Source organism: Fusarium venenatum, assembly GCF_020744135.1.
Source record: "Fusarium venenatum strain MPI-CAGE-CH-0201 chromosome Unknown EDB82scaffold_3, whole genome shotgun sequence".
NCBI lineage: Eukaryota > Fungi > Ascomycota > Sordariomycetes > Hypocreales > Nectriaceae > Fusarium > Fusarium venenatum.
This window is the reverse complement of record NW_027072131.1, coordinates 1,748,544-1,775,298: the sequence shown is the minus strand read 5'-3', so window position 1 is coordinate 1,775,298 and position 26,755 is coordinate 1,748,544. Positions and strand designations below refer to the sequence as shown.

At 47.8% G+C, this 26,755-nt stretch overlaps 6 protein-coding genes across 6 annotated transcripts; 2 read left to right on the top strand and 4 right to left on the bottom strand.

Annotated features, from left to right (window-relative positions):
- Nucleotides 1-24: 24 nt before the first annotated feature.
- On the bottom strand, nt 25-5,421 carry EDB82DRAFT_447662 (C2 domain-containing protein). Its single transcript, XM_025726802.2, has 4 exons — nt 4,833-5,421; nt 4,468-4,777; nt 1,785-4,417; nt 25-1,730 (listed from the first exon to the last, which is right to left on the bottom strand). Exons 1-4 carry the CDS (start codon nt 5,022-5,024, stop codon nt 408-410), a joined length of 4,458 nt encoding a protein of 1,485 aa, XP_025581332.2. The 5' UTR covers nt 5,025-5,421; the 3' UTR covers nt 25-407.
- A 2,027-nt stretch (nt 5,422-7,448) lies between these two features.
- EDB82DRAFT_477053 (P-loop containing nucleoside triphosphate hydrolase protein) lies at nt 7,449-9,863 on the top strand (the record flags this gene model as incomplete). The annotated part of the gene is made up of 2 exons (XM_025726801.2): nt 7,449-7,487; nt 7,545-9,863. 2 exons carry the CDS (start codon nt 7,449-7,451, stop codon nt 9,861-9,863), a joined length of 2,358 nt encoding a protein of 785 aa, XP_025581331.2.
- A 683-nt stretch (nt 9,864-10,546) lies between these two features.
- On the bottom strand, nt 10,547-12,535 carry EDB82DRAFT_526405 (FYVE zinc finger-domain-containing protein; the record flags this gene model as incomplete). The annotated part of the gene is made up of 3 exons (XM_025726799.1): nt 10,547-11,101; nt 11,156-11,552; nt 11,607-12,535. 3 exons carry the CDS (start codon nt 12,533-12,535, stop codon nt 10,547-10,549), a joined length of 1,881 nt encoding a protein of 626 aa, XP_025581330.1.
- Nucleotides 12,536-13,375: 840 nt separating this feature from the next.
- On the bottom strand, nt 13,376-13,831 carry EDB82DRAFT_477051 (uncharacterized protein; the record flags this gene model as incomplete). The annotated part of the gene is made up of 1 exon (XM_065608079.1): nt 13,376-13,831. One exon carries the CDS (start codon nt 13,829-13,831, stop codon nt 13,376-13,378), a length of 456 nt encoding a protein of 151 aa, XP_065463832.1.
- Nucleotides 13,832-15,433: 1,602 nt separating this feature from the next.
- EDB82DRAFT_463490 (uncharacterized protein) lies at nt 15,434-20,758 on the top strand. The gene is made up of 8 exons (XM_065607890.1): nt 15,434-17,197; nt 17,251-17,270; nt 17,320-17,454; nt 17,503-17,627; nt 17,685-18,705; nt 19,199-19,420; nt 19,476-19,616; nt 19,664-20,758. The coding sequence occupies exons 1-8, from the start codon at nt 15,808-15,810 to the stop codon at nt 20,444-20,446; spliced, it is 3,837 nt and encodes a 1,278-aa protein (XP_065463831.1). The 5' UTR covers nt 15,434-15,807; the 3' UTR covers nt 20,447-20,758.
- Nucleotides 20,724-24,921, bottom strand: EDB82DRAFT_477048 (P-loop containing nucleoside triphosphate hydrolase protein; the record flags this gene model as incomplete). Its single annotated transcript, XM_025726797.2, has 6 exons — nt 20,724-22,943; nt 22,991-23,708; nt 23,754-24,498; nt 24,549-24,576; nt 24,635-24,712; nt 24,772-24,921. The coding sequence occupies 6 exons, from the start codon at nt 24,919-24,921 to the stop codon at nt 20,724-20,726; spliced, it is 3,939 nt and encodes a 1,312-aa protein (XP_025581328.2).
- Nucleotides 24,922-26,755: the final 1,834 nt, after the last annotated feature.

Sequence of the window (26,755 nt, the reverse complement as noted above, 5' to 3'; positions counted from 1 at the left end):
ACATCACCAACATGGAAGCACATTTGCTCTTAAAAGATATCATAATCGCTGACTTTATGAATTATTTCAAACGTAGGTTTTACTCATTGATCGCTTCCTAGGTTCCATGCCAAGTTTCCCAATTCCATATCCTCGTACCCAATTTACGCCTAACAAAACCGTCAAACGAGGATATCACACTCGCTCTACCACCACCCCTTTGCTTGATTGAGCATCTTCCTCTCTCCTCAGTTCATAAAAGAACACACAGTTCCATTCTCCAACGTGAACTTAGATATTACCAAGATTTGAATTCGAATCAAGACAAAGAAAAAACAATGACGTGAAAAGAAACATCATGTATAGCGAGGATCAACCTTCAGACTCGTGTAAAATGAAAATATCCTCTTCAACACCAAAGCTGTGGCTTAAGGGTTTGGTGTCACTTCCCGGCTGGTTCGCCCATCCCGCTTACTCATGAAGCTTCGACGCATATGAGCTTTGGGGCTGTCGGGGACCAAGTTTGTTTCCGTCGATTGGAAACTGCTCTTGAGTGTCACAGTTCCGCTACCAACAGATAGTTCCTTAGCAACAGAAGAACCTGACTCATCGACAAAGTAGATGTGTTCGCCTAGGTCATCATCGCTGCTAAAAGTGTGCTGTCCCTTGGCCTCGATCTTGAATTGTGTATCGGGTGAACATGGGAACTTGAAAGTCTCGCCAAACGTCCATTGTCCGCTGTTGGACTTGAAGTGTTTGGTCTTACCCACTGTCTTCTCCTTGGGGCTGATCTGTGTGATAACGACGTATAGATCAGACGCAGGAGGAAAGCCTGAAGCGTCCACCACAGTAAAGGAAGCCGTGCCGCTCGGCGCAGCTCCTGGGTTGGCGCTGTGAACTGATGACTGGCCAATACTCTTCGACCTAACATGACCATTGCTGGTAGGGGGTCGACTGCCATTCGAGCTACCTTCCTCGTTAATAGCAGGCGATCGGCGAAGTCCGCCATTGGCACCAGCGTTACCATTAGGGCTTAATCCTTGAGGCTCAACAACTTCATTGTCTTCTTCGATAACGTCATTGTTGTTGTCCTTCTTGTTGAAGATACCACGACGGAGGAATGAAGCACCCCTACCAACGCCGTGGCCAACAACTCCCGCCACAGCGGCACCGCCCTTGATAGGTGCACCGGCGACACCAGTGACGATACGCCCAGGAGCTGACGAGAAAGTGCCGCCAAAGGTGGATGTGCCCTGACGTGCTCGCTGAACATAGGCGGGTCGGAATAGAAGTCGGATGCGCACGCTTCCCGACTTGCCGTCGAGAATATATTTAGTCTCAGACGGTCTGAACGGATCCAGAGACTCGAGATTGATGTCGGCTCCACCCAAAAAGTCGGGCTTGTCCGCAAAGTCATAATCCCATACAGTCAGTTTGAACTGTGCAGCAGTCCTTGAAGGAACGTTGACCTCAAAGTATTCATTCCATGTGGGGTTCAATGTCTTCTTCTGCACCTTGGTCTTATGAATCTCCTGGCCATTTAGCTCGAATTTGCAGTAAGGGTCACTCTTGCCGTTACGATCAGCTGAAGGAAGATCGGTAGCGTCGAGAACATCAACACGAAGTGTACCCATGTTGTTAATACTTTCGCTTGGGTCGAGTTGCATCCTGACTGGGATGTACTTCAAGCTGACTTTGACACTTGCAGGACGCCCGTCCTCACCCTTGAGCTTCAAAGTTGTCGGGTTGTTCTGTCGAGATGTTAGTCTAGACAATTGTATATGATGTTATTGTACGAGTCTTACCAAACATTGCTTGAGCGTTTCCAAGGTGTTGCCAGCGAGCGATGCCAGGAGATCGTCGTCGTCGTCACCCTTTTTGCGAGCTCGAAGAGTAAGTCGAGAAAAGTCAAGCTCACGGATGAAACAATCTCCAATCTCTTCAAACTTGTGGTGTTTGCTGCGAGCAGTCGAAGAGATATAAGATGGGTATGCCATGTCGTCTACAAGAACCTCCAAAAGACTGTGGCTTTCGGGCATCTCTGCCTCCATGAGTCGGAAGATGAGCAAACCACTTTCGTACTTGAGAAGCTCCTCGGGAGAAAGTCGGATTTTGCGAGGGCCCTTGGGCATTTCGATCGAGGGACGCCCAACTGTGGTGGGTGTAGGGGGCTCCAGGTAGTTCTCTTTGGGCTTGTCCAAGCTGGCGCTGAACTTGCCAGCTTCGGCAGATCTTTGAGGAGTAGGAGATTGCTCCTCTCCAGAAGAAGAATCTTTGTCCTTCTCTGCTTCCCCCTCCTTCTCCTTCTCTTCCTCTTCTTCATCCTCAGGATCAGCAACATTCAAGCAAGGGTAAAAGGCAACCGTGTAATGCAGTGTACCCTTGGCGATGCCCTTGTTGTGGAGACGAAGGCCGTCTTCCCGGAGTTGTTTCTTGTCATGGACTAGATACTCGCCAGTTTCATCTTGGGCAACATAGTCCGCAGCGAAGAGTTCAATCATTCCGAGACTGCGGTCTTTTCCAACCTTTTCTGTATCCATGACTTCCAAGGCGAGTCTGTCTCGAGCAGAATGAATGGGCACATATAGGACCTCGTCCCACTCAGGGTTCAGATCATTTCGGAAGGTAACAGTTCGTGCTTTTTCAATACCAGAGAGCAGAATTCGAGTGTAAGGGTCCGACTTGCCAAATGCTTCAAAGTTTCGGAGATCAGTAGCTTTCTTGAAATGCAGGCGGATGACACCGATAGGGGTAACATAGCCACCAGTGCTCGCCACACCAGAGATGGCAACTGGTCTCCACTGCGCCATCATCTTGACGCGACCAGTGTGAGCACCGTGTAGGTTGTACCATTCCTTGCCTTGCTCCATGCACTCGAGCATCTCGTCGAGCTTGATCTGGTATTTTCCAAGAACTTGATCACCTGTAAGGTCACGGTCGTCCTTGACTGTAATACCAAGCTTGGCCTTCTTTCGGTCTGTAATAAGAATCTCCTTTGAACCATTGTCCCAAATAGGATTGTTGGTGCGCTTCAGCTTCTTGGTTTGGTGGACTTCCTTGCCATTCAAGAACATAACGGCGTAAGGGTTGAGTGATCCTACAAGACTCTTGGTACCGTCCAAATCCTTGGCTTGTTCCACAGTAAATCGGAGAATACCCTGGTTCGAGGGAGGCGGGGGCTCGTCTTGCCCTTCTGCATTCTTAACAGTCTCAAGCACAGGAAAGAAACGGATGTCACATGAAACAATGCCGCGGGCCTTGCCATCAGAAATGACCTCTAATCGCTGGTTCTCGTGAACATTGAGCTCTTCAATACTTTCAAGGGGGAAAGAGGCGACACCAAGCTCCTTGGACTTGCGGAAATCGTTATGGTCAAAGACTTGCATATCCAAGGTGTCGTTGAAAGATGTGACAATGATGTAGTGTGTCTCGTTCCATCTGGGGTTGGGGTTGTCTGGAACGACCTTTGTTCGGGCCAGCTCTTGGCGCCTACTCAAACTCAAGGATGCGTAAGGGTCAACAGTGCCACCGAAGTTGTCGCTGTTCTTCAGACCATGAGCGCCGTGAAGAGTTACTGCAACAACACCAATAGCCTGGTCAACTGGCGAGCCAGCAAGCATCTTGGCGACCTCGATAGGAAAGACCTTTGGCGCATACATCATTGGAGCCAAGTTGCCGTGAATTTGCTCCAGAATAAATCCCTCTAGACCAGGAATGAAATTGATGTCGAAGCCGAAGTTATCACCACCAAGGGGCTTGCAGACGTAGTCGATAGTTGGTCGTTCCAAGAAGCACATTTCAATACGGTCGATATGAGGAAAAGGGATTTGCAGCTTGATCTTGAGTCGCATAATACCAGAGAAGGCCATATCCTCGACAATGACGTCGAGTCCCTTGCTGATCATGGCCTTGCCAATTCGAATCTCGAGCACAACTTTCGGGTTGATCTTGTTCTTTAGCTGGCGGGAAGTCATGTCGTCGGTGTCGTTAGGGGTAAAGCTGAATTTCCAGTCCATCATGACAATGTCGTCCTCAGTCTTGGGGTAAGTCTTGACATGCTCCATGCGAGGGGGCTTAGAACCCAATGTGAACGTCTTGAGCTTCAAGCTGTCCAAGAATGCAGGAGTAGCAGAACTCAGGACTTGATCGACGGAGTTAATAATGGTCTGGGCAAGAACTGGTTGGTAAATAGGCCAGAACTTGACCATGAAGGAGTTGATCCATTCGAGGGATTCGTTGTCGTTTTCGAGCCTCTTGAGGGCCATTTCGCGAGAGATGTCGTCTCGGAAGTTACGTCGCACTCTTCGTAAAGATGTTCGATAGTAAGTAGAGCAGAAACACATGACAATAATGACCCAACCAAGTCCGCCGCCGAAGACAGCGACGAGCCAGGAAGTGACACATGCGAATATGATGACGCCCGTGTTGTGATACCAATCTGGCCATGTTAGTGATCTCTCTGCAGTTACGGCTGGCATTGATACTTACCACCGTACAGAGTATCTGGAAGCTTTGACTCTACCCATGTTGCATGATCGAGCAGACTCTCTTGCGCCATTGCATCGTCCTCTGGCCATCCCAGCTGCGGAGCCCATCCTGTTCTTGAGTATGGCACTTCTTCGCTTTCGGGATCGGCACCGTCTGCAAGTGGTTTGCCTTGTTCGTCGCGAGCAACGTCCAAAACTCCATCCTTGCTGGCTTCCGGTAGGTCTTCGACGGGGCCGGTGCCATCGTCGACGTCGGTGATTATGGCAGCGCCCTTGGGGCGTCTGCTTTGTTGGAGCTCACGCGGGATGGCCTGCGCAAGAGCGTTGTTAGTTTGTAGTCGCGAATGGAAGGGAGAAAGTGCGTACAGCTTTGGCTTGAGCTTTCTTTTGTTCTGGGCTCGCATCGGGGTCGAAGGTGAAAGCAGCGACACCAGCATTTCGAGACGCCTGGACGATGGACTTTTGGGCATCATCTGCAGTGACGTTGGTTTGAGGATCGCCGGCGGCTTCCACGACACCCTGCTGCTTGAGCTCCTCGGCTTCTCTGGCGGTTGACATGACGTTGTGCCGAGCAGCGTTGCTGCGGTTGCTGCTGGAATGTGTTGCTATGGGAAGTTTGTATTGTTCGCGGTTGTCAATTGGTGAAGATTGAGCTCGAAAGACCGTTGCAAAACATTCAAGTAATGAGGGCGATTTCGAACGACCCTCGTGAGGTCAGTGGGCGACCAAGTTGGTGCGTGCAAGGTTGCGATGCCCTGATAATTTGTAGCTGGTAACTTAGCTTGTAGCTGTAAGCTTGGACATGAGCTGAGCTAGTTTATTAGCTTTGAATAAGTTGTTTACGTGCCTAGCTGGTGAGACCAGCAAGTAAAAGGCAACGAGAGATTAGCTAGGAAATGAAAGGAAAGGAAATAGAGAAGAGAATGAGAATGAAGGAGGGGGTAAAGTAGAAAAGAGGGTGAAGAAGGATGTAAGAAGGCCAAGCCAAAGGAATTGGGATGGGAGGTGGAGGGAAACCTGGCACCAAGTTGACAAGACAGGTATAGGTACAGCCTATATTGCGCTGTGCTGCAAGCTTGTGCAACCTGCAGCTGCAGCTCAGTGTTAGGTCCAAGGAATGGGCTTTCTTCCAAGCTTGAAGTGAGTTGCGCCGAATGTTGATCGACGGCGCACAGGTCATTGATAGCAGAATACAGATTGGATACTTTTATGAATATAGTTTCATGTCGCTTAAGAGTGGTCACTTTCAAGTCACTTTCGCTAGTAGGGAGCTAATTTGTGGCTCAGCAAGGGAAATTGAAGCCTGCCCGCGCATCCCATCACTACCTATCAGGAGTAGTTACTAACGGCAGAACCTTTTTTGAGACAGTGATTGAGAACAGTGGAGGTAAGAGTGCTTTTGCGTGTCTACTTGAGGAAGAATAAGTTGCGATTGCGGGCCGGAATAGCGCGGCAGAGTGGACCGCCATTCACTGTAAGTTATGAGGATCCTACAATGCCGAAGCAATGAATGGACAAATGCCATTTGGCCTCAATAAATATTGGGGAGCACACGTAGATCCGAAACATTTGTTCTCCCTGACCTCCATCTAATTCTTGTATTTGCTGTGCTGTAGATACATACTATACTGTGCAGTGCAGTGCAGCGCAGCTACCCATTGTCTTTGTATCACAGACGGAGACTTTTCGTTCCTCTAACAATACTATGAGCCATCATGCTGACCAAAGAGGAGAGAGCGATTTATTTACAATAGTTACTTGTTTCTACAAGCCAAGTCAATGAAAGTCACACCATATCCAAAAGATAAATTCCCTCTCTTGTTCCGTACCCTGTCAATGATAGACCCCTGCTATGCTGAAAGCAACTGGACACGACCTACGTAATTGATGGTCTGGGGGAAGACCAAAGCTCGATTTTGCTTGTGACGGAGGTCCTAATCACTCCCTAGCTCCCTCAGCGCGACATGGGTCAGGGAACTGGACCTGGATCCCAGGCTTCCAGGCTTCCAGGCTTCCAAGATCGAGGAAAGGTGTCTTGTTTTAGTTTAGGCCTCTCAAACCCCTGTCTCCTTGATCGCTAGCACCGCTGAGGTTACGTAGCTCACAAGAATAGACTCTCAGCCGTCTGTCTGCACTGACCCTTGCAGTTCGGATCCCTGGATTCGTGACTCCTCTCGCCTGTCGTGATGACTTCCCTCTGGCTCCACGATAACTAACATGACGTGAAATAAGGCGAGATGAGAATTATGTGGCCTCCTATAGCTTATCTTGCTTATTTATAACCAGGAGAGTCCCTTGTGGATAATCTCATTTCGACACTCGCCATACCGTTGTCTGCTATTGTCGACTATTGTCTACTAATCCACTACTTATCACTTTGCATTTCTAGCCTTCCCTTTTCTCCATCAGCTGCATCCCCATATTGAATGCACAGCCACACTAATTGACCCGAACACTAACGTTAGATGGGAAACTAAATCAAACCAGAGGATCCCAATGAAATGCCGTGTTTTCACTACTAAGTTATCCACCTTCTCATTGGGTCGATAATCTCACAAGCCGTTGTTTTCTCTCTGAACCGGCTTTTTTACGCGACGAGATTCTTTCTACTTTACAAACATGCCATTCAAATGAAAAGAGAAAGCTTTTGCCCTGCAATTGACAACTTCCTAAGAACTCTGTTCCGGTTGCCTTTATAGATATCGAGGTTAAAAAGTTAAAGGCATAGGAACGGCCCTACGATATTCCTCTTCAGCATAGCGGGCTACTAGCTTAAAGAACAACAATCAACGATCCAAAGAAATAATACATCGAATCATTTAAACCAAACACAAAATGTCTTCGAACATCTAAGAAAACACACGGCCTTCTTTACTTGTAAATGAACGAGGTTATACTACACTCAAAGCCCTATCGAGAAATCCTTCCATCGTGAACGAACATGGAAGCGTCATCCTATTTCCCTATCTGTGAACTGATATAATGCATCTCTGGCTCTCGGCCTGGAGTCGACCACTACCGGTAAACAAAGATGGGCTCGGTAATCTATTGGAGTTATTTTACTGACGGGAATATTAGGTCCGTCTGATTCTTCAGCGCAAAACTCTTCGGCCTCTCACAACGAGTTGTCGCCTACTTCAGTCGACAGGTAGAAAGTCTACCTTCGCTCCATCTCCACAACAACTAAAGATCGCGGAACTTTGTTCTTCTCAGAATGTTGTGGTATCGGCAAGGCCAGGGTCTGGCAAAACGGCCACGATAGAAGCCATTGCGGCGAATCACCCAGACAAACGAATTGGCAGCATTCTCTTCTCAAAAAGACTCCAGAGTGAAACCTCTCGTCGCCTTGAAAATTATCACAACAGCGATGTTTTCACTTTTCACGGCATGGCCGGCAAACTATTGGGGAAAACCGTGCCAAACGATAAGGAACTTCTCAAGCTACTTCGAAAGGTTGATAGTAGCGGCAAGCTTCCCTTGTGGAATTCTACACCCTTTGACATCGTTGTCTTGGATGAGTTTCAGGACTGTAATCCGGAAACCTTTTGGCTAGTTGCTTGCTTTCTTCGGTCCAACAGTGTCGCAAAAGGAGGTCAGCCCGCACGTATTGTCGTGCTTGGCGACGAACGTCAATCGATATACCGTTTTCGCGATGCAGATCCGAGATTTCTGACTCTGGCCCCAGAGTTGCTAGGTCCGATAAGTCCTTACCCTTTTGATAAGGTTCAACTAGGGAAAAGCTTCCGATTACCCATGCCGACGGTCGAGTTCATCAATCGGGGGTTTCTGGGCGGAGAGCAGTACATCTCGAGCTCAAAGCACGGCCCAAAACCCATTGTCCTAAGGTGTGATATTTTTGACAAGCACGCATTGGCCGAAGAGCTATCCCCCTACATAAAACGTTATGGGCCAGAGAATTGTGCCATCATAGCGCCTACTGTCCGCAAAAGCGATCCACTCAAATATCTGACCAATGCACTGGCTGAGGTTCATGGAATCCCTATATCTGTACCTATTGATGACGATGCGCCTCTCAACGATAAGGTGATTCATGGGAAAATGTGTATCTCTACCATTCACCAGTTTAAAGGCCGTGAGCGCGAACTGGTAATACTTCTTGGCATGGACGCTTCATATTTGGAGTATTTCGGTCGCGACCTACCAGACGACAAATGTCCCAATGAAGTCTTTGTGGCCCTGACACGCGCTCTAAAACAGCTTGTCTTTTTGTACAACTACAAAAGAAAAATGATGCCTTGTGTTTCTGTTGATGCTGTATATGACACAGCAGAGGTCATCAATATGATAAGTGACGAAGCAGACGGTAACAAAGCAGACTGTAACAAAGCAGACTGTAACAAAGCAGACTGTAACAAAGCAGACTGTAACAAAGCAGACTGTAACAAAGCAGACTGTAACAAAGCAGACTGTAACAAAGCAGACTGTAACAAAGCACGCATTAAGCCACCTGACAAGCCCGGTCGGCCTCTTCAGCTCGGTCTTCTTCTTCCAAAGACCTGCTCTGCCACCGAAATAGCTCGATACCTTCAGGACGATGCTCTTGATAAAGTAGTCAAGCGCTTTGTGCGTGTCAAACGGGTTTCGCCGCGTTCGTCGGGCCACGGACGTATCGACATACAGAATGTGGTCGCTTCAGATAAGAAAAAGGGATTCTTCGAATCTGTAAGCGACATAAACGGTCTTGTCATCGCGGCAGCCCTAGAGCTTGAGACTTCAGGAACGATGAAGTCTCTGGGCGTAGGCCAAAGGGAAGTCAACAAGAACATGCCCAGGCATCCCCAACGACTGGTCTCCTGGCTTTGCCGCCACGCCTGCAGGTATGAAGCCGATATATCTGGCTACCTACCACGTATGATACAAATGGAACATCACAAGTTTGATTGGATGAGGCATGAAGATCTTGAGCTTGCTCGGCGTCGACTTGATAAAGAGCTGGTAGATACACACTTGGTGTTTGAGGTTGGAATGTGCGGCAAGTTTTACGTTGATGACCAGGATACTAAGCTCTGTGGCCGAGCAGATATTGTCACATCTTCTCCTAGCGATCAAGACGGGGAGAGCGACAAGACAATCTGGGAAATCAAGTTTGTTTCGCAGCTAACCAACGAGCATATCGTCCAGGCTTGTGTATATGCCTACTTACTAGGGTCCAGGTCTAGGAAACTACCACGCATCATATTATTCAATGTGAGGGATGGGGATAAGCGCGAGATCATACCACGCGATGGACTTGCTGGGTTGCGAAAGCTGATCACGAACGTTCTGAGACTGCGGTACACAGCTGTAGGTGAGGTTTCGTACGAAGACTTTATCCAGCGTTGTACTGAAACCACGCAAAGAGTAATGAACCTGAGCGATGGTAAGAACAAGGAATGATTACAGCATTGTATTATCATCCAAATACTTGGGGGAAGAACTACTATCACTAAATCTACAATGATCAGCGTATTGGATGGTGTTCTTTCGACCCCAACACAGAAATCCCTACTTTCAACTAGACATTCGAATAGAGAAACCTCCTCACCCTGGACATTGCAACATAGAAATGGGTATTTCGAACTCACAAACTCTGCAAAACTAGCATGGTGGACGTTCTTGAGACGAAGTAATCAGGAAACAAAAGTGTTAGCCTTTCGGGTTAGCTATCCCTCGTGCTGGGTCCAAGGGTTTACATCATGTAGTTCAAGGCGAACAAGGATCCCCCGTTACTGCTGATGACTGCAACCCCACACGGCGAAGATAACAAGAAACTTGTCTCCCAAAAACAAGCTGCTACAAGGTTTATTCCCTCCATTCGTGTAATTTCAAGAATACTGACTGATATTCTCATTCAATAGTGGAGATCAATAACTGCTTCTGTATTGATGGCAAAAGGTTCCATATCCAACACCCAACTCTTGCAATGAATGAAAGGCAAAGTGGCTAGACACTCACTCAAACTCTAAACAGCATGAAAGACGCTGACAGCAACCAAACCCCAGATCCGTTACTCCATTTCCCATATGCAATATCCCTCTTGCCAACCAATGATCTCTAAAGCATCAACTCTTGACTTGATCTTAGTATCCGAAGCCGTCGTGCTGGTGAACAGGGCATCGTCCCGGGTGCTTGACAAACCAGGATGAGATGCACGCTCGGTGGAATCGACACAAACACTCCAAGCGTGCCATAGGCACTCCGACTGTGAACTCCTCCAGACAAATGGTGCACTCTGCGTCGTCGATGCAGTCCTTCTCTGTGGCTACATACGTATACATGCCTGTCCGACGAGGGGCAACTGGTGCTCCACCTTCCCCGCCGCGGGGTGTGCCGTACGCGCTGTGCGTCTGAATGCATGTGGTGATGTGAGACTCACGTAGAGCTTCGGCGTTGGGAAGACTCGACGATGGCAACTCGCGATGGCAAATGGGGCACTCGTCTTCCTCGGCAATCTGAGGAGTTGGCGGCAGTGCACGTTGCCTAGATGAGGATTCTCCTAGTGAACTGTATCGCTCTGGGTATGAAGATGGAGAAGCAGCTTGTGCACTTGCGAGGAAACGCTCGATAGGTGTCTGATGCGCTCCGCTACGTCTCCTGTGGGAAGGGCCAGGGGAGGAGCCAGACGAAGTAGAGCCCTGAAGTTGAACGTTAGTATGTGGCGCAAATTCAGGGGGTAGAGGCAAAATTACCATTGTGACACTCCTCATCCTTGGAGAGAGGTATCGATATGGGTCACCACTAGTTCCCGGAGCAAAAACTGCACCATGTCGATTAGACGACTGTAGTGTTCCGTAAGCATCGCCAATATTGCTCCTAGACCTTTGGTGAGGAACTCGCGGAGAAAGAGTAGCTTGCGGTCCCGGACTCTGTGGTGGCGCTGTATTCGGGTCCGGGACACAGGGATTGCAGAGCCTTACTCGCTCACCTCCCGACATGTCGTTCACGTCAAAGTATCCGGCTCCCAGCCCGTCCACAAGCAGGGACTGATGCATAGCTGCTTCAGAGCCTGGGGGTCGAACGATGTACTGGTGCGGAATTATGATCCTGTGCGGCGAGCAGGAGTTGCAAACGACTCTTCCGCATTTTCTATTATGGTAAGTATACGGAGTGAGAGAATCTTAGGGTCACGGTTTGACTTACCTGCAATGATGCTTACGCACAAAGAAACTGAACTGAGCATGGCAGATGGGACAGTATGTTACTTCATTATCTGGTTGCCATCTAGGTCTTTGCGAATCTGAAGATACGGACTGGCGAGCGGATCGGGGAAGCGGAGGTAGAGCTTCTTGGAGGGGTCGAAGTGATGGCAAAGGCGCATCCATTCTTTCGCGAGACGGCGTCGCATATGTTCTTGGAGCCCTTTGGGTGTTGGTAGCGCTAGTACCTCGACTGAGCCTTTGTATATGTTCTGTATGCTCGGAAGGAGTGTTTGGAGAATCTTGTTGTTCAGACCGCCTGTTCTGGGATATGCTCTCCGAATCGTCCATCTCTGTGTTCTGTTGATTATCCGAGGGCTGTTCTGGCTCCTGGGCAACTGCCGTGCCTGCATCTTCCTCTGCGCTCGTCTCGGGATCGGTTGTGGCGGATGTGGCGTCTCTATCGTCGTCCGGTTCGTCGGCCGTAGTACTTTGCGCATCATCACCGTTGTTTACTCCTTGCGCAAGCTCTTGGTCTGAGAAACGAGAGTTCTGTTGGTCGGTGTGTTCTCGATCGGTATCTGGAGGAGGTATCTCGGGTGAATGGGAACCATGGATAGATTCTCGATCTGCCTCGCCGCTCTCTGATAGACTCCTCTCTATGGCGTGAGATGGACAGTCGAAATATCGCGAGCATTCTTGGTGGTGGAATCGAGATGTTTGCCAGGGACATGTCGGTTCTCGGTCGTTGTCCTGGTCTTGGTCTTGGTCTTGGTCTTGGTCTTGGTCGCGGTCGTGCTGGTCGTTTTGGTTTTGGTTGTCGTCACTATTAATCGAACGTGGTGGGCTATGGGAATTACTCGACAAGGGAGCGCTGTACTCTCCTGCAGATTCAGGGCCCAAATGGCCTGAAGCACCCGAAGGGCTGGCCATAGTAGCTCATCAGAGCTCGAATGGTACGATGGGGTTATTCGGCAGCTGTAGAGCTTCGTCCGAGGCAATACAGAAAGAATGATGTATAAGATGATGGGTTCCTTGTGTGGGAGAGGAAGAATTCGAGGGTCGAATGCGGTGTTTGATGGTAGGTAGGTATGTTGCGTTGCAGCTTAGTTTATTCCCTGTCCTGTAAGTGCGATTAGAAAATGGTTGGTTCGATGTAGGTAGACTCGCATCCGCATGATGCATGACAGCCAGGATTGAGGGAATGTTGTCTGGACTGGACTGGAGGACTAGACTAACTTTTTGAGTGGCGAGGCAAGGATTAGACTACTTGATGAGATAAAATGATGTTTTTGTGATGATGCGAGTCAAGTTGACATAAATTTAATATTAGCGAACCTTTGATATGGAAGGTTTGAATCATTCCGCGTTGAGTTTGGACTTTGGAACCTTCAGAGAGTCCCTGGGCTTGGCCTGACTGGGCTGGACGGGCTGGGCTGGACTGGCGTCTGAGGTTTGAGGGGCTGCCCGAAGAGTGGAGGCTACTAACTAATTCGCCCACGCGATCACCCTTGCATCACCCTCAGAGCCTCTAACGTTACCTCGTCTGAAACTACCTAAACCTCACTTGGTAACCTGGACGCTAAAAGAGCTGCTGCTTATCAGGTGGACACTATGTGATATTAACATGGGCTGGACCCTTTATCACCTCTCAAGGTTGTCATCGTTAATCAATCCAATCTCATCTACTAATGAGTTGGGATACTAGGTCTAGACCCCCTTTTCAATATCCTTACCCTATATCTTCAACAGATCCAATCCAGCCCATATTGTTTAGGTAGAAGGTCTCACTTCATCACCCAGACCCCCCAACTCTTCTTTCAACTCAACTCCGCTCAATGCCACTGCTACTGGCTTACTCTCCTGAAGAACAAACATCATCCGAGCCCATTTCTCTTGATCCACATTAACCCATTGATGCATTGTTCCACGCTGAACTATCACATCCCCTCTCTTCAACAAACGACTCTCGCCTGAGTCCAATACCAGTTTCATCTCATCCTCTAGCACGACACCACAGTCTATACTCAGTGTTCTATGCATGTTGCTTCCACCCGGAGGAAAGTCGACAAAACGGAGGACTGATCCTCCAAGGAGAGCAAGTCCCGGAGGATCTGCGATGTAGTTTTGATATGTCTTGATGTCCGAATCGCCTATGAGGTCAACTGGAAACCCCCGAGTCACATAGCCAAGGCGAAAGTTGTACTTTGTGAGGATATTTGTGGGCATTTCATCACTGAGTTGAGTGTCGATATGGCTTTCCCGTCGTAATTGTGCCTAGTAATGGACCGTTTCGGTACAGGTAATTGGTGATCAGCCATGATGTGGCAAAAGAAGAGAGACAGACAGGCCCAGTATGATACAATCCGAAAGCAAAATAAGCTCTTCATTGTAGGTGTATATATGACAATCTCACTCATGAGTTTCCTCTCATTCGAGGAAGTTGGGATGTCGTTTTATAGTGATATTTTCTAATACAAGCTCCGTATTCTGGTGACGGAACATCTTTGCATACACGATATTTTAATGTATTCAATGACGTTCTTGTGTTTCTATCTTTCATTCATTCCTCTTGGGCCACGATAAATTCTGTAGCAAGGTGCGGCTTGTTGCGTATGTTGTGATTGATTCGGGTTCCGCCCCCAGGAACTCTAAGTAACCAATTGGAGGCTGGACGGATACGAATAACCTTGTTTGTAAACTTGAGTTGATTAGACTTATCCTTGTGCATGTATCTTTCGGAACTTGCCATGTGTTGAAATTAACCCTTGTTGTCCTCGAGTCAGAATACCTTGTCGCGAGACTCAACTTACCAAGGGTAACTTGCATGCGAATTCATCGCAGAGTTTCCTTGGAGACTCCGATGCTGAAGAGATGCCCCTTAAAATCTTGTACACGCGTTCACAAGATGTGATGGTGAGTTTTACGTAGCACATGATAGTATGTGAAACACCAACAGAACTTATCATCTCAGAGCAAGCCTGAAAGGTTACACAGACCGAAGAGACGAGAATCCAATGATGGATAACGTTAACACCAAAGAAGATAAACCCGCCGAGCCTATCCTCTGTTGTCTCTCATCTCTAACCTAAAGCAAGTAGGGGAGTAGGGGGGAAAGCCGCTACTGTATGCATTACGTGGACTGATAAAATGAGGTATTCGCGTCTTTGTGTGGTTGATTTATTTTACGCCAATAGAACCTAGCTTATTCGTCTTGACGCCATCAGACATTGACGTACACAGGTTTGAAAAGTGACATGAGAGGGCATCGCGGTATTAAATAAGTGTCTTGGCACGGCTGAGTCGGCCACTTGAAGGAGAGTGAGGCAGGGTTGTTTTTCGGACAATGGAGTGTCTTACGAAACCTGTTCTCGCATCCTTACAAGATCAGATAATCTAAGCCTGAGAGCCTCGTCGATTGATCAAAGAGAAAGGGAAAAAGGCGACGTACTCAGTCGAGTCGAGACGTAATGGTTTCAAGCCGGAGCTTTTCAAGTATGGGGCCCTAGGAGCTGAGTACGTATGCATTTAGTCTCAGTCTCGGTACATGGATAGTCACCAACCAATACTGCATGCTGGACTAGTGTATAGTTCGATTTTGGTGTGCAAAATTTCCATCTCTATCCCCATACTCAATGAACCCTTGCTGGTGCGCATAGGCGCGCTGACGACGACAGATATCAAGTCAAACAGACGCTTTGATTATTGTCATCTCCAAGACAAATCGGCTCCGATATCGAAGCCGGAGTTTGACCAAAAAGGGCATTGGACTACATTCTAGGCTAAGTTCAGCTGAAAATGTGACGTTCAACGAAACGTTAAAGATTCTCTCCCCAATTTTTCCTCGTCCTGGCTTGTCACTCAATCCTTGCACTGACATAACTGATGAATTGACGAGCCAATCATTCATTCCTAGCTTGAAATATCCCTGATAACTTCCGCTTAGTCTATGATAATCTATTACCCGCGACTATATCCGCAGCAATTTCCGGTCAAGTATTGATTCTTTAACAGGTACTTACAGCCCTACAACAGTAACTCGGCACTTGCCTACCATACATTTTACTTACTATCCAACCATAAGCATCTTTATTCGCTGTAACAATTTTGTTTTTATTTCCTTTTATTTATATATATACTCAATGCCATAACTGGAAATAACCACAGTCTCTCCAGGCTTGTGATTGTTTCCAACGAGTTACGCCATGTCTAATCCTTTACCCTCATCCTCTTCAACGAACCCTCCTCCATCGAACCCTTCAACGGACACTTCAAACATTGCAACACCTGCCCCTAATACTGAAAAGGGACATCAACTCTATGTCTGTGGCCATTGTGGTAGACGATACTCAAGACCAGAACATCTCCAGCGTCATGTCCAAACTCACACTCTGGGCCGTCGCTTTGCTTGTGGGATCTGTGGAAAGACGTTCGCTCGTGCTGATTTGAAGAAACGTCATGAGGCAAACCACGAGAACGATGACTCCAAAAAGCGACGACGCACTACCACTGCTCTCAACTCTGGACGAGTCACCCATGCTTGTAAAGCTTGTGCCGCTGCGAGGGTCAAGTGTCAAGAGGAGAAGCCTTGTCAGCGATGCACTCGTCGTGGGTTGACTTGCGTTTCTTCAGAAGCAGGTACTGCAGCAGCCATGAACCTGGTTCATTTATCTGCAAGCGCGCGATCTCAAAACGATGACGAGTATGAAGCCGGTCCTAGCAGTGGCCCTGTTCCGACATCCTTTCCTATCGATCAATCCTCTTTGTATGGACAATCCATCCAATTGCAATCTCAACCCCAATCTAGATCGGGCACTCCTAATACAGGCGACCTCACCAGATCCGAAGCTAGCTCTTCCCAACAACCCGACGCAGACCAACTCCCCTTTTGCGACTTTCTACGAGATGTCTTGTATGAGCAGCAGTATGATCAGCCAGCCAGAATGCCAGACAACCAAGGTCTCGACGTTCTGGATTTCTGCAACGACACCAACATGGAGCTCTCAGACATGGACTTTGGCTTATTGGATCACTGGAACGCAGGCGGGACCAGCATGCACAACATGACCGCAATACCAGCACAGCCGGATACACCCAGATCAGACAACTCTGCTGACGTGGCACATGCGCATATACGACAGAATCTCGTCACTGCTTGGGATGTGTCCCCTTGGCGATGGGACCCGGTGGCAAAGGATAATGCATTCGGCGAACAAGGAAATCTTCCAGTGTCGACAAAGGATGTGGCGTCTTTTCAAGCTGAGGCTTCTAAAGGAGGCCTCAGACGAGTCGTTGACCAAAAGCTGGACTTTGCTGCTCGCGATGGTGTCCTGGCACTTGTTCTCGGAGCTTGCCAACCTGAAGCCATGTCAAGTCGTATTTCAGGGTCCTTTCCTTCGGCAGATCTCCTGGATACTATGTTGCATGTATTCCTCAACTCCCATACCAACCAAGTATCCGAATACATCCATTTCCCCACTTTCAAGCTCAACGAGCAGGAGCCTGAGTGGATTGCTGGAGCCGCAGCAGCTGGTGCTGTGCTAACTCCTATACCAACACTACGAAAGTTTGGTTATGCTCTTCAAGAAGCTATTCGTATGTATTCCCATGATGAAACTAGTATTGCGTTGCTAATAGCTATTGCTTAGGAATCGTCATGCCCAAACGAGTATGTACCCATATTGACAACTTTACCGAGCTCTGACTGACCACGACAGTTCGAAGAAAACAACGAATCGATCCTGAACATAGGCCTGATACAAGCTATTGTTATCGGCCAAGACACTGGTGTCTGGAGTGGAAATCGGCGCAAGATGGAGATTGCAGAATGCCATGTCAACATTCCCACCACGGTACGAAACATTGGCCATGGTGTTCGATCTTTCAACTAATATGACTAGATGATGCGCTACCGTGGAAAGTTCCAACGCTCTACATACCCAATGCTTTCAGTAACCGCCGATGACGAGGGTGCCAATCTTGAACAGAAATGGAGGACTTGGGTTGACATGGAGAAATGGAAACGGTAAGCACTCATACTGAAAAGACCTACTACTTTCTTCAGTTGCTAACAATGCCACAGTTTCGTCTTTCACCTCTTCCTACGCGATAGTCAGCAGTCAATGACAGCCTTGACCAACCCCGTCATGTCATATGCTGAACTTACACTTCCCCTGCCTGCATCCAAAGAGCTCTGGTACGCCAAAACAGCCAGGGAGTGGAAGCAAGCATACTTGAGACGAGAAGATGGGCATGTTAAGCGAGCCCCTTCAGTTGGCGATTTATTCCGTGATCTGAACCTTCTTGCAGAAAACCGACACAGACTAGATGTGCAGCTTTCGGCAGCAATCTATCTCCAAGCCTATTGGCTTCTGATATTGGAGTATAGAAACCTGTGCTCATCATACAGGATACGATCCTACACCCAGGACCCGTATGGAAACACCAATTCGTTACTAGACGCACGCCGGCACCAGCTTTTACAAGATTTGCAGACTTTCAAGGTTACAACCATGAACTGGCCTGAAATCACAGCACAGGAGCGGCTCCTGCTCAATCAACTTATGATGGCATTGCATGTATCTACAGACGATCTCCAGCTCTTCGCGGGCAAGGAGGGTGACGAACAAGCACATCGAGCATTTCACGTACTCCAGCAATGGGTCGAAAGTGTTGATTCTCGAGCAGCTATATGGCACGCCGGTCAAGTCCTCCGGTTCGCCAAGCTCTTCCCATCAGCACAGTTGAAAAACTTTTACGCCGTTGGAGTACACCATGCGGCGCTTGCCATCTGGACGTATGGCGTAATTAAGAAGGCGGGAGGTAAACAAGATTTATCTTCCCAACACGAGAAAATATACATAGACGGACCAGAATCCCCGAGTATACAGAGGTACATCAACATGGGGCAGGGACTTCCTGTTTTTCGAGGGCCAAACAGTCGCAACGGGGTATCTGAGGCGACAATGGAGAACCCCAAAGCAGGCATGGAGGCCATACACGAGATTCTCCAGGCTAACTTTGGAGGCGCAAACAGGATGGCGCCTGCAATCGTAGAAAATTTGTGTATATTGATACGACAGCTCGGCAATGTTGCGTGGGCAGTAGGGCTAGGATAACGGCTGTTCGATATACGAATAACATTTTACAATTATAGTATGATTGTTCTAAGCATCTAATGACAGAAGTGTACGTATGGCCGTATCCTAAGCTATAGTTAATCTCTGCCTCATCTTCCTAGTCAATGTTGGCACTCCAACTGTCAGCTTCGGCCCTATCGGGAGCTAAATAGACGAAAGAGCTTAAGATCCATAGTGACGTTATTCCTCCAACAAAACCTACACCTCTCAATTTTGACCTGTCGTTCCTGTTGATCATGGCTACATTTCAAGTTTAAAATAGTGGCTTCTATTTCCTTCACATGTCGACGAGATACTTCTTTTTCGTTTAATCACTGTGGCTGCATTATAGTCTCAAGGCCCGATACACACAATCAGGCGTGGCTGAACAAGCGTTAACCAATCCTCTCGCCCACGTTTTCCAACTTCCAACTTTGTTCTCAGTACATTGATATTCTTAAACTTTTACCTGTAAAAGATGGCGTCTCAAGATACTTCAACCGCTCTCGTGGCGACAACGACTGTCGTCTCGACGCTTGTGTTCCTTTTCCTCGCTCGCGCGCTCCTCTATCCCGTTCAGCCAAAGACGATTCGCAACCCACTCAGATTGGGCGTCTATGACAAGACTAATGCTGACAAGGTCAAGAATCTCGTGTATCAGCCTGATCAATTTCCAGGTGCTCGAGATGTTGAAACTCCGGTGAGTAGAATCACAGCCTACTATGAATGCCCAAGACTTGTTAACTTTGGAAAAGTATGGAAGCATTCGCGTCTACGAGTTTGGCCCTGAGGATGGCGAAAAGGTCCTTTTTGTCCATGGTATCAGCACGCCCTGCATCACACTTGCTCCTATTACCCTCGCCCTTTCTAAGCGAGGCTACCGAGTGATGCTCTTCGTGAGTCCCTCGTCTATTCGTTTGATACATAAACTGACATATCCTAGGATCTATTCGGTCGTGGCTTCTCTGATGGTGTCGCTGATATTCCTCACGATGCCCGTCTCTACGTCTCTCAGATGCTTCTCGTTCTAGCTTCCAGCCCTCTCGCTTGGACGGGCACGAATGCTTTCCGACTTGTCGGTTACTCTCTCGGCGGCGGTATTGCCATCCACTTTGCGAATGCTTTCCCAAACCTCGTCCGTGATCTTGTCCTTCTCGCCCCAGCTGGACTTATCCGCGCCGCCTCCTTCGGCCGTGTCTCCCGTTTCCTCTTCGTCTCTGGTCTCGTCCCTGAGCGTATCTTGGCTGTAGCAACACGTCGTCGTCTTCAGAAACCCATCGCTGCCTCGGCAAGGCCGTCTTCTACGGCGCCCATCGAATCTGTCACGACGCCACCGCTCAACGTCGTCGAGGCGGAAGTGAACCCAGTATCCGGCAAAGCCGTTACGCCGTTGGAGATGCGCGTCATGGAGTATGTGCGTTGGATGGTTACTAATCACCAGGGTTTTGTACCGGCCTTCATGTCGAGTATTAGGTTTGCGCCTCTCATGGAACAGCATGATGCTTGGGCCAAGCTGGCCCGTCGCGCTCCTGGCACTACAGCCATCCTTCTGGCCAGGTCTGACGAAATCATCAACCCAGATGATTATCGTCGGGATGCACTGTCTCTCGTTGGCGGCGAACAGCATGTGCGCTGGCGTGTTCTGCCAGGTAGCCATGATTTCGTCATGACCAACCCCCAAGACATTCTTAGAGAGATTCAAGACATGTGGGAAACAAAGGCATAAACTGGCACACGCAATGATTTTTAATTTCACGAATTTAGGATAGATTGAGATTTGTGAACAGAGATAGTTAGAGCTGGGATTCAAGCTTGGAGTCATTCGTGTCCCCTGGGGTTTGAGAATAAGTCTAGAGTAGAGAGCCTTTACATGTGAAGAAATCCATATCCGTTTCCCGTAAACCTAACTGGAGCCCATCAGATGCCACTCCTAACGGTCCAGGGCTTGGCTTTGACACTGTAAATAAAGTCAGCACTTTGAATCATAACAAAATCACTAAACATCAAGCACTTACCATATGCCAGTACACTCCTCGCTTCTTCAACAACTCTACATGGTTGCCTTGTTCCAGCAGCTGGCCATCTCCCAATACAAAGATGACATCTGCATTCTGTACTGTAGCCAGTCGATGTGCAACCACAAGCATTGTCCGTCCCTCTTTAGCCCTTTCAAATGCCGCCTGCACTAACTTCTCGCTTTCTGAATCGAGTGAACTTGTGGCTTCGTCAAGTAGAAGGACTTTGGGGTCGCGAATAAGAGCACGAGCGATTGCCACACGTTGCTTCTGGCCACCTGAAAGTGAGACACCGCGGCTTCCGACGCCGGTATTATAACCCTCTGGCAGAGAAATGATGAAGTCGTGGATTGAAGCATCACGGCAGGCTTGGTGCAACTGTTCATCTGTAACTGACGAGGGGTCGACGCCAAGGAGAATGTTTTCTCTGAGAGTACCCTGAAAGAGTGTAGCTTCCTGAGCAACGAGGGAAAAGTACTTCCGGTACTCAAACACATTGATATCGGTTGCGTCCTTTCCATTCAGTAGGATCCGGCCCTTGTCTAGGTCGTAGAATCTCTCCATCAGTGAAACAATGGATGTTTTTCCACATCCGGATGCTCCAACAAGAGCTGCAAACTGTCCCTTTTCAATCTTTAGGTTCAGTCCTTTAAACACAGGCGTGCTTCTGGTTGGGTACTTGAAGTGGATGTTGTCCAGTTCGATTGACATTCCGCCATCAGTATCGGGAATCTCTTGCGAGGTAGACACCTTATCTTGAGGCCGACTTTCTCTCATCTTTAGGATACGATCAGCGGCCGCTGAACTAAGGGCAGCATTGGGACCGAATCCAAGAGCTTGACCGGCTGCCTCGCTGCCATTGGTGATTGCCATGAAACAGACGAAAAATGCAACAAGACCAATCTCATATCTAGAAAGCAGACGACCTCCCCACCAAAAGTTGAGTGCTTGACATGCCATGCTGGCGCTGTCAGAAAAACCGAAGAGTATGCTCACCCATCTGGCCTTCTTGTATGCTGAGACAACATGCTCTTCAAGCAGGTTCTGATATCGTAGGCAAATTGAGTCTTCCAGTGTCAGAGAAGTGACAGTCCTAAAAGCTCCAATCGATTCCGACGCGAATTTTGAGCTTTCCGCAAAGACGTCGTTGTTCATCTTTTCAAACGCCAATTCGTATTTGAAGCGCCAATAAGCCGAGATGATCATTACAGGCAAGACAACGCAACACGAAACAACTGCTAGTTTCCAGGTGTGTGCAAAGGCGATAGTGACAGCCCCTATGACATTGAAGAGTGCAACGAAGACACTCGCCATGTTGAGTCCCATCATCTCTTCCAACTGTTTTGGGTCTGTTCCTAGTCTCGATGTCATTGTTCCATGAGAATGATCTTCGTTATCGAAAAATGATGTCTTTTGAAACATGACAGCGTCGAAATACTGTTGCTGATACTTGGCCCGGATGGTCGCTGACATGCGAGTTGCCACAAAGATCACGACAAAGTAACTGACTCCTATACCTACTGCCAGGACAACGAACATCAGAGCCCAGAATTTGCTTTCGGAAAGGTCCGAATCGGCTGCGATATAGTTAAAGGAGACAATAATCTTTCCAAAGATCCAGGCCTGCAATGGTACTCCAGATCCAACACAAGCGGCGGCGAAGAGAGTCAGGACAAAGGCCGGGTATATGTTCTTGCTCTCGAGGAACAAGCGACTGAAACTCTTGAAAGGGCTCCCTTCCTTTCCTTTGACAACATCGGCGACCATGTTAACCTCTGAAACTGCGACGCTCTGGACATTGGCAAGCGTTGGCTTATCCTCAGGCTCAACAGACTCATACCCAGACTCGGTAGGCTCCCCAAGCGAAAGAGATTGTGCGTGGACAAGGCCGGAATAAACACCGCCATCAGCAGCGATGAGACTATCATGTGTTCCTGATTCCACGACCTTCCCCTTTTTCAGCACAATAATACGGTCTGCTTTCTTGATTGTGGAAAGACGATGTGCTATAGTGATAGTAGTTCGGTTCTTGGCAACTCTGTCAAGTGCTGCTTGAACAATGCGTTCACCTCGTACGTCGATAGCGCTTGTAGCCTCGTCCAGGATCAGGATGCTGGGTTTTCGTACAATAGATCGCGCAATAGCCAGCCGCTGTCTCTGGCCGCCAGAGAGCTTGCTACCAGTATCTCCTACCCGCGTATCGAGTCCCTAAAAACGCATTAGCATAAATGACAAAGCAAGGGATGCAAACCTACATCAGGCAACCTGTCAATGAACTCATCAGCAAAAGCTTCCCGACAAGCGTCCCTCACCAACTCCCTCTTCTTATCCTCAGATTCATCTGCCCATGGCGTTCCAATCAAGCCATAAGCAACGTTCTTATAAATTGTGTCATTGAAAAGGAATGGTTCCTGTTGCACAAGCCCGATTTGCGATCTCCACCATTTGAGTTCAATGTCATCCAAGGGTTGGCCATCTGTGGTGATGTGTCCGCGAATTTCGACAGGGGGGCCTGTTTTTTCAGGTTCTGTTTCAACTGGGGTTGCAATATCTTCATCCTCCTCACTCTCCTCCTTTTTGTTCTTCTTTCCGCCTTTCTTTTCCTTTTCGATAACCTTGGCCAGGACGTGCTGATCCTGCAGAGTATACCATCTCTGGATCAACCCAACAATTGTGCTCTTACCTGATCCAGATGGTCCAACAATGGCATTGATCTTTCCAGCTTCGATGCGCAGGTCGAGATCGTCCAAGATTTTCACGTGGGGTCGACTGGGGTATGCGAATGTGACACCTTCAAGAACGATATCCTGTGTGGATGAAACTTCAGGCTCCTTCAGGCGCCCTTTCTCGGGCTGTGGTGCGTCAATAACGACGAAGAACTCGCAAGCCGCAACGGTGGCTTTTCCGACAGCAAGAAGTGGTGTAGATGTGCGCTCCAGTGAAAGTACAACGATCATTACGGAAAGCAGCACGCTGAAATTGTGAGTATAAGTCAAGTCAGTAGAGAGATGGACTTACACGAGGACGTCTCCAACATTATCTAGCCTACCTTCAGAATATGACTTTGCGCCATACCAAAAGCAGAGCGCAAACCCAGCATATAAACCGAAGAACACAAAGCCAAGTTGGCCTCCAATAAGAGGAGACAGAAGTTTACCATGCTGCCTTGTCTCTTCCACAAAGGCAGCATATTTCTTGGAGATACGTGATTCCGCGCCACAGGCTGCTACCATTCTGACACTCGCCAGGGCTTCACTGGCAACCGCACCAGCTCTGCCCTCAGACTTTGTGATGAGAGCATTGACCTTGAGAATCATGGGTAAGAATACACCCAGAACAAGAAAAAGGTATAGGATGATCGAAGATGTAACAAGAGTGAGGGACCAGTTCTTTACAAAAGCCACAATGAGCGCAGCGACGATGGTTGAATTGTATTCGACAAAGATTCCCAGCTTCTCTGATATTCCCAGCTGTAGAACATTGGCGGTAGATGTAATAGTGCCAGTGGCGTAGCCTGGAGGCATTGAATCGAGAACGTGAATAGACTGGCCGAAGAGTGATTTTAGGTAGTGAAGTCTGATGGCAGAAGATAACCTGATGCCTATCATGCGAAACACAAACTTGTTGATAGCATTAAGAACAAAACGCCCCAAGAAAAGGAAGAACATGTATAACGCCAGCTTATCAACGCTGCTGTTGAAATCACTTTGCGAGGTTGTGCTCCCTGGGAGGAAGTAGTCGGTGAAGTTACCCACGAATTGACCTATTTGATGTCAGTTTGGCGAGTTGTGACCGAGTTTCATACCATCGTACCAAAAACTACGTTCATTAGTGGTAGTGTCTAGGATGGTGTTAATATCATTGGGGCAACTCTGAAAGGGTGTTTTTGTGACACTTACAATTCCAGCGCCAATGCTGGCAAAGAAGCCTGCAGCATATGCAATGAAATCCCATTTTGTTGCGTAGGAGAAGATTCGCTTTGGGTATGTTAGAGATATTACAACTGGGACGGCAAAACATCAGCAATGCTACTCACAATGTAGTCTTTGAAATTGGCTGTCCTTTCAGGTCTTATTTTTGCTGTTTCCTGCACCTCATCTTCCTTGGTATGCTGTACTGATGAATTTTGAGGACCAGACGAAGGATTTGTAGGCTTCTCAGTTATAGGCTCATTATTTGTAGTCATGATGGTGTGGAGGCGTGAGCTCGGTAGGTTAAGTATCGATCAAGATAAAAGGGAGGGAGGCCCTTTGCCGTCGCAAGGGGGGATTGGAGAGACGGCTCAAGTCAAGACGATCATTTGCGATGTAACCCAATATATAAGTAGAAAGGGATAAAAAATGAACTCGTCGATGATAAAAGGTCGATGATTGAATGATGCAGGACCACCAGGAATTTACTTAGGCAGATGTCAATTGACTGAATCCCATATAAGGAAGGTATAGGCTATAGGCAGTCCGACCCCCTTTGTTGCTGTCTCTTAGCGGTTAGGGAGGTGATAAATTGGTGTTAATACGAGATACGACACTAGTGAGAACCTCGAATTTATACAATCGATGGTATGTCTTTGGGCGAACGGTCGAGATGCCAAGAGAGAGGGAAAAGAAGAAACAAGAGATAGGTAAGGGTCAGCCTTTATCACCGAGTTATTGTCATCCAACTTGTTGCAGTTAGGGAGTTAGAATTCCTAGGAAATCGGGACCAGTGAATACGCGGATAGGATAATTGTGCAAGACCGTGCTGAAATAAGCTTAATAGGTAGTAGGTAAACGTCACGAGTTCAATCTAAACATAGCCAAGTTATAAAAACACGCCGTCATGGACTTGATATACTGGTCTTTTTCTAAATATCAACCAATGATGCCCTTTTGATTTCATCGTTTCTAATTTCCGTCATGGTACGGCGCTGTAAGATGTCGGACTCGGATCGAATCCTGCCCGAGCTGATGGTCAGACCAGATTGCCTTGTAATACTTGGTTGCTCCACTCTGCGGGATTCCTCGCTTTTTAGCGAGATAGAAAATAATCATGGCTGAGCCTTGGCATAATCAGTAACTAATGGGAACGATTCAAACATGTCACTTGCTAATAAGGGTCTTGGTTCAGAAGGTTGTAGAAGACAATTGTTTGGGCATAAAAGCAACTGTTTTGTTGCAGCTCGAGAATGAAACTATTTCCTAGGTAATTCATGATATGAGTCTTCTTCCAAGGCCGTTTTCAAGATTCCCGTTACAGGTATGTGGACCGTTGTTGTCCAACGATTCCTACCCTATACCAGGTAATACATTTACTGCCGAGTCCTACGACTGGGTAAATTGACGAGACACAATTAACAGTTTTTGGGTATATTAGAATATGATTTCAATTAAACACGGTCTTGAATTTTTAAATACTAGGCTTCTGTGTAATGATATATACATGTTTTAAACGCTTATCATGACTATAACAAGAAGTATAAAGTAGACCAATGCTTTCAACGGTGGCTATTCAAGCTTACTAGACGGGACAGATCAGTTCTGTCAGTTGCAGAATAACCATTTAGTAAATGCCTTATAGTTCTTGTTAGTTTTGACAATATACCAACCTGCAGAATCGATAAAGGTTAGTATCTAGTATTCGTTGAGATGAGGCTCAACTGCGTTCCATGCCTGATCGGCTCATACCCAGACCATGCCAGTTACAGGGCATTCGATACCGTATGATACCCCACAGCAACCCCTAGAAGAGAATCTCCTTGGTCGCCCAGGCTGTCAGATCCATCCAATTTCAGCCTGCCTACCTCGGGCACTAGATACAAAAATTTCTATGTGCAGCCTAATTCGATTTGCATTTGCTAGTCCAAAAAAACTGTGACACATAGCCCAGTCATTCTGTCCCGCCGACGCCGCTCGCATGACGGGCATTTCGAAGTGGATTCGAAACCTTCAATTCGATTAAAAGGACTCAGGTCCATCTTCCCACCAAAGAGTAGAGAGGGATGAAGCCAAGATCAGCCTCAGCCAGATTGTATTTGGCCAGAC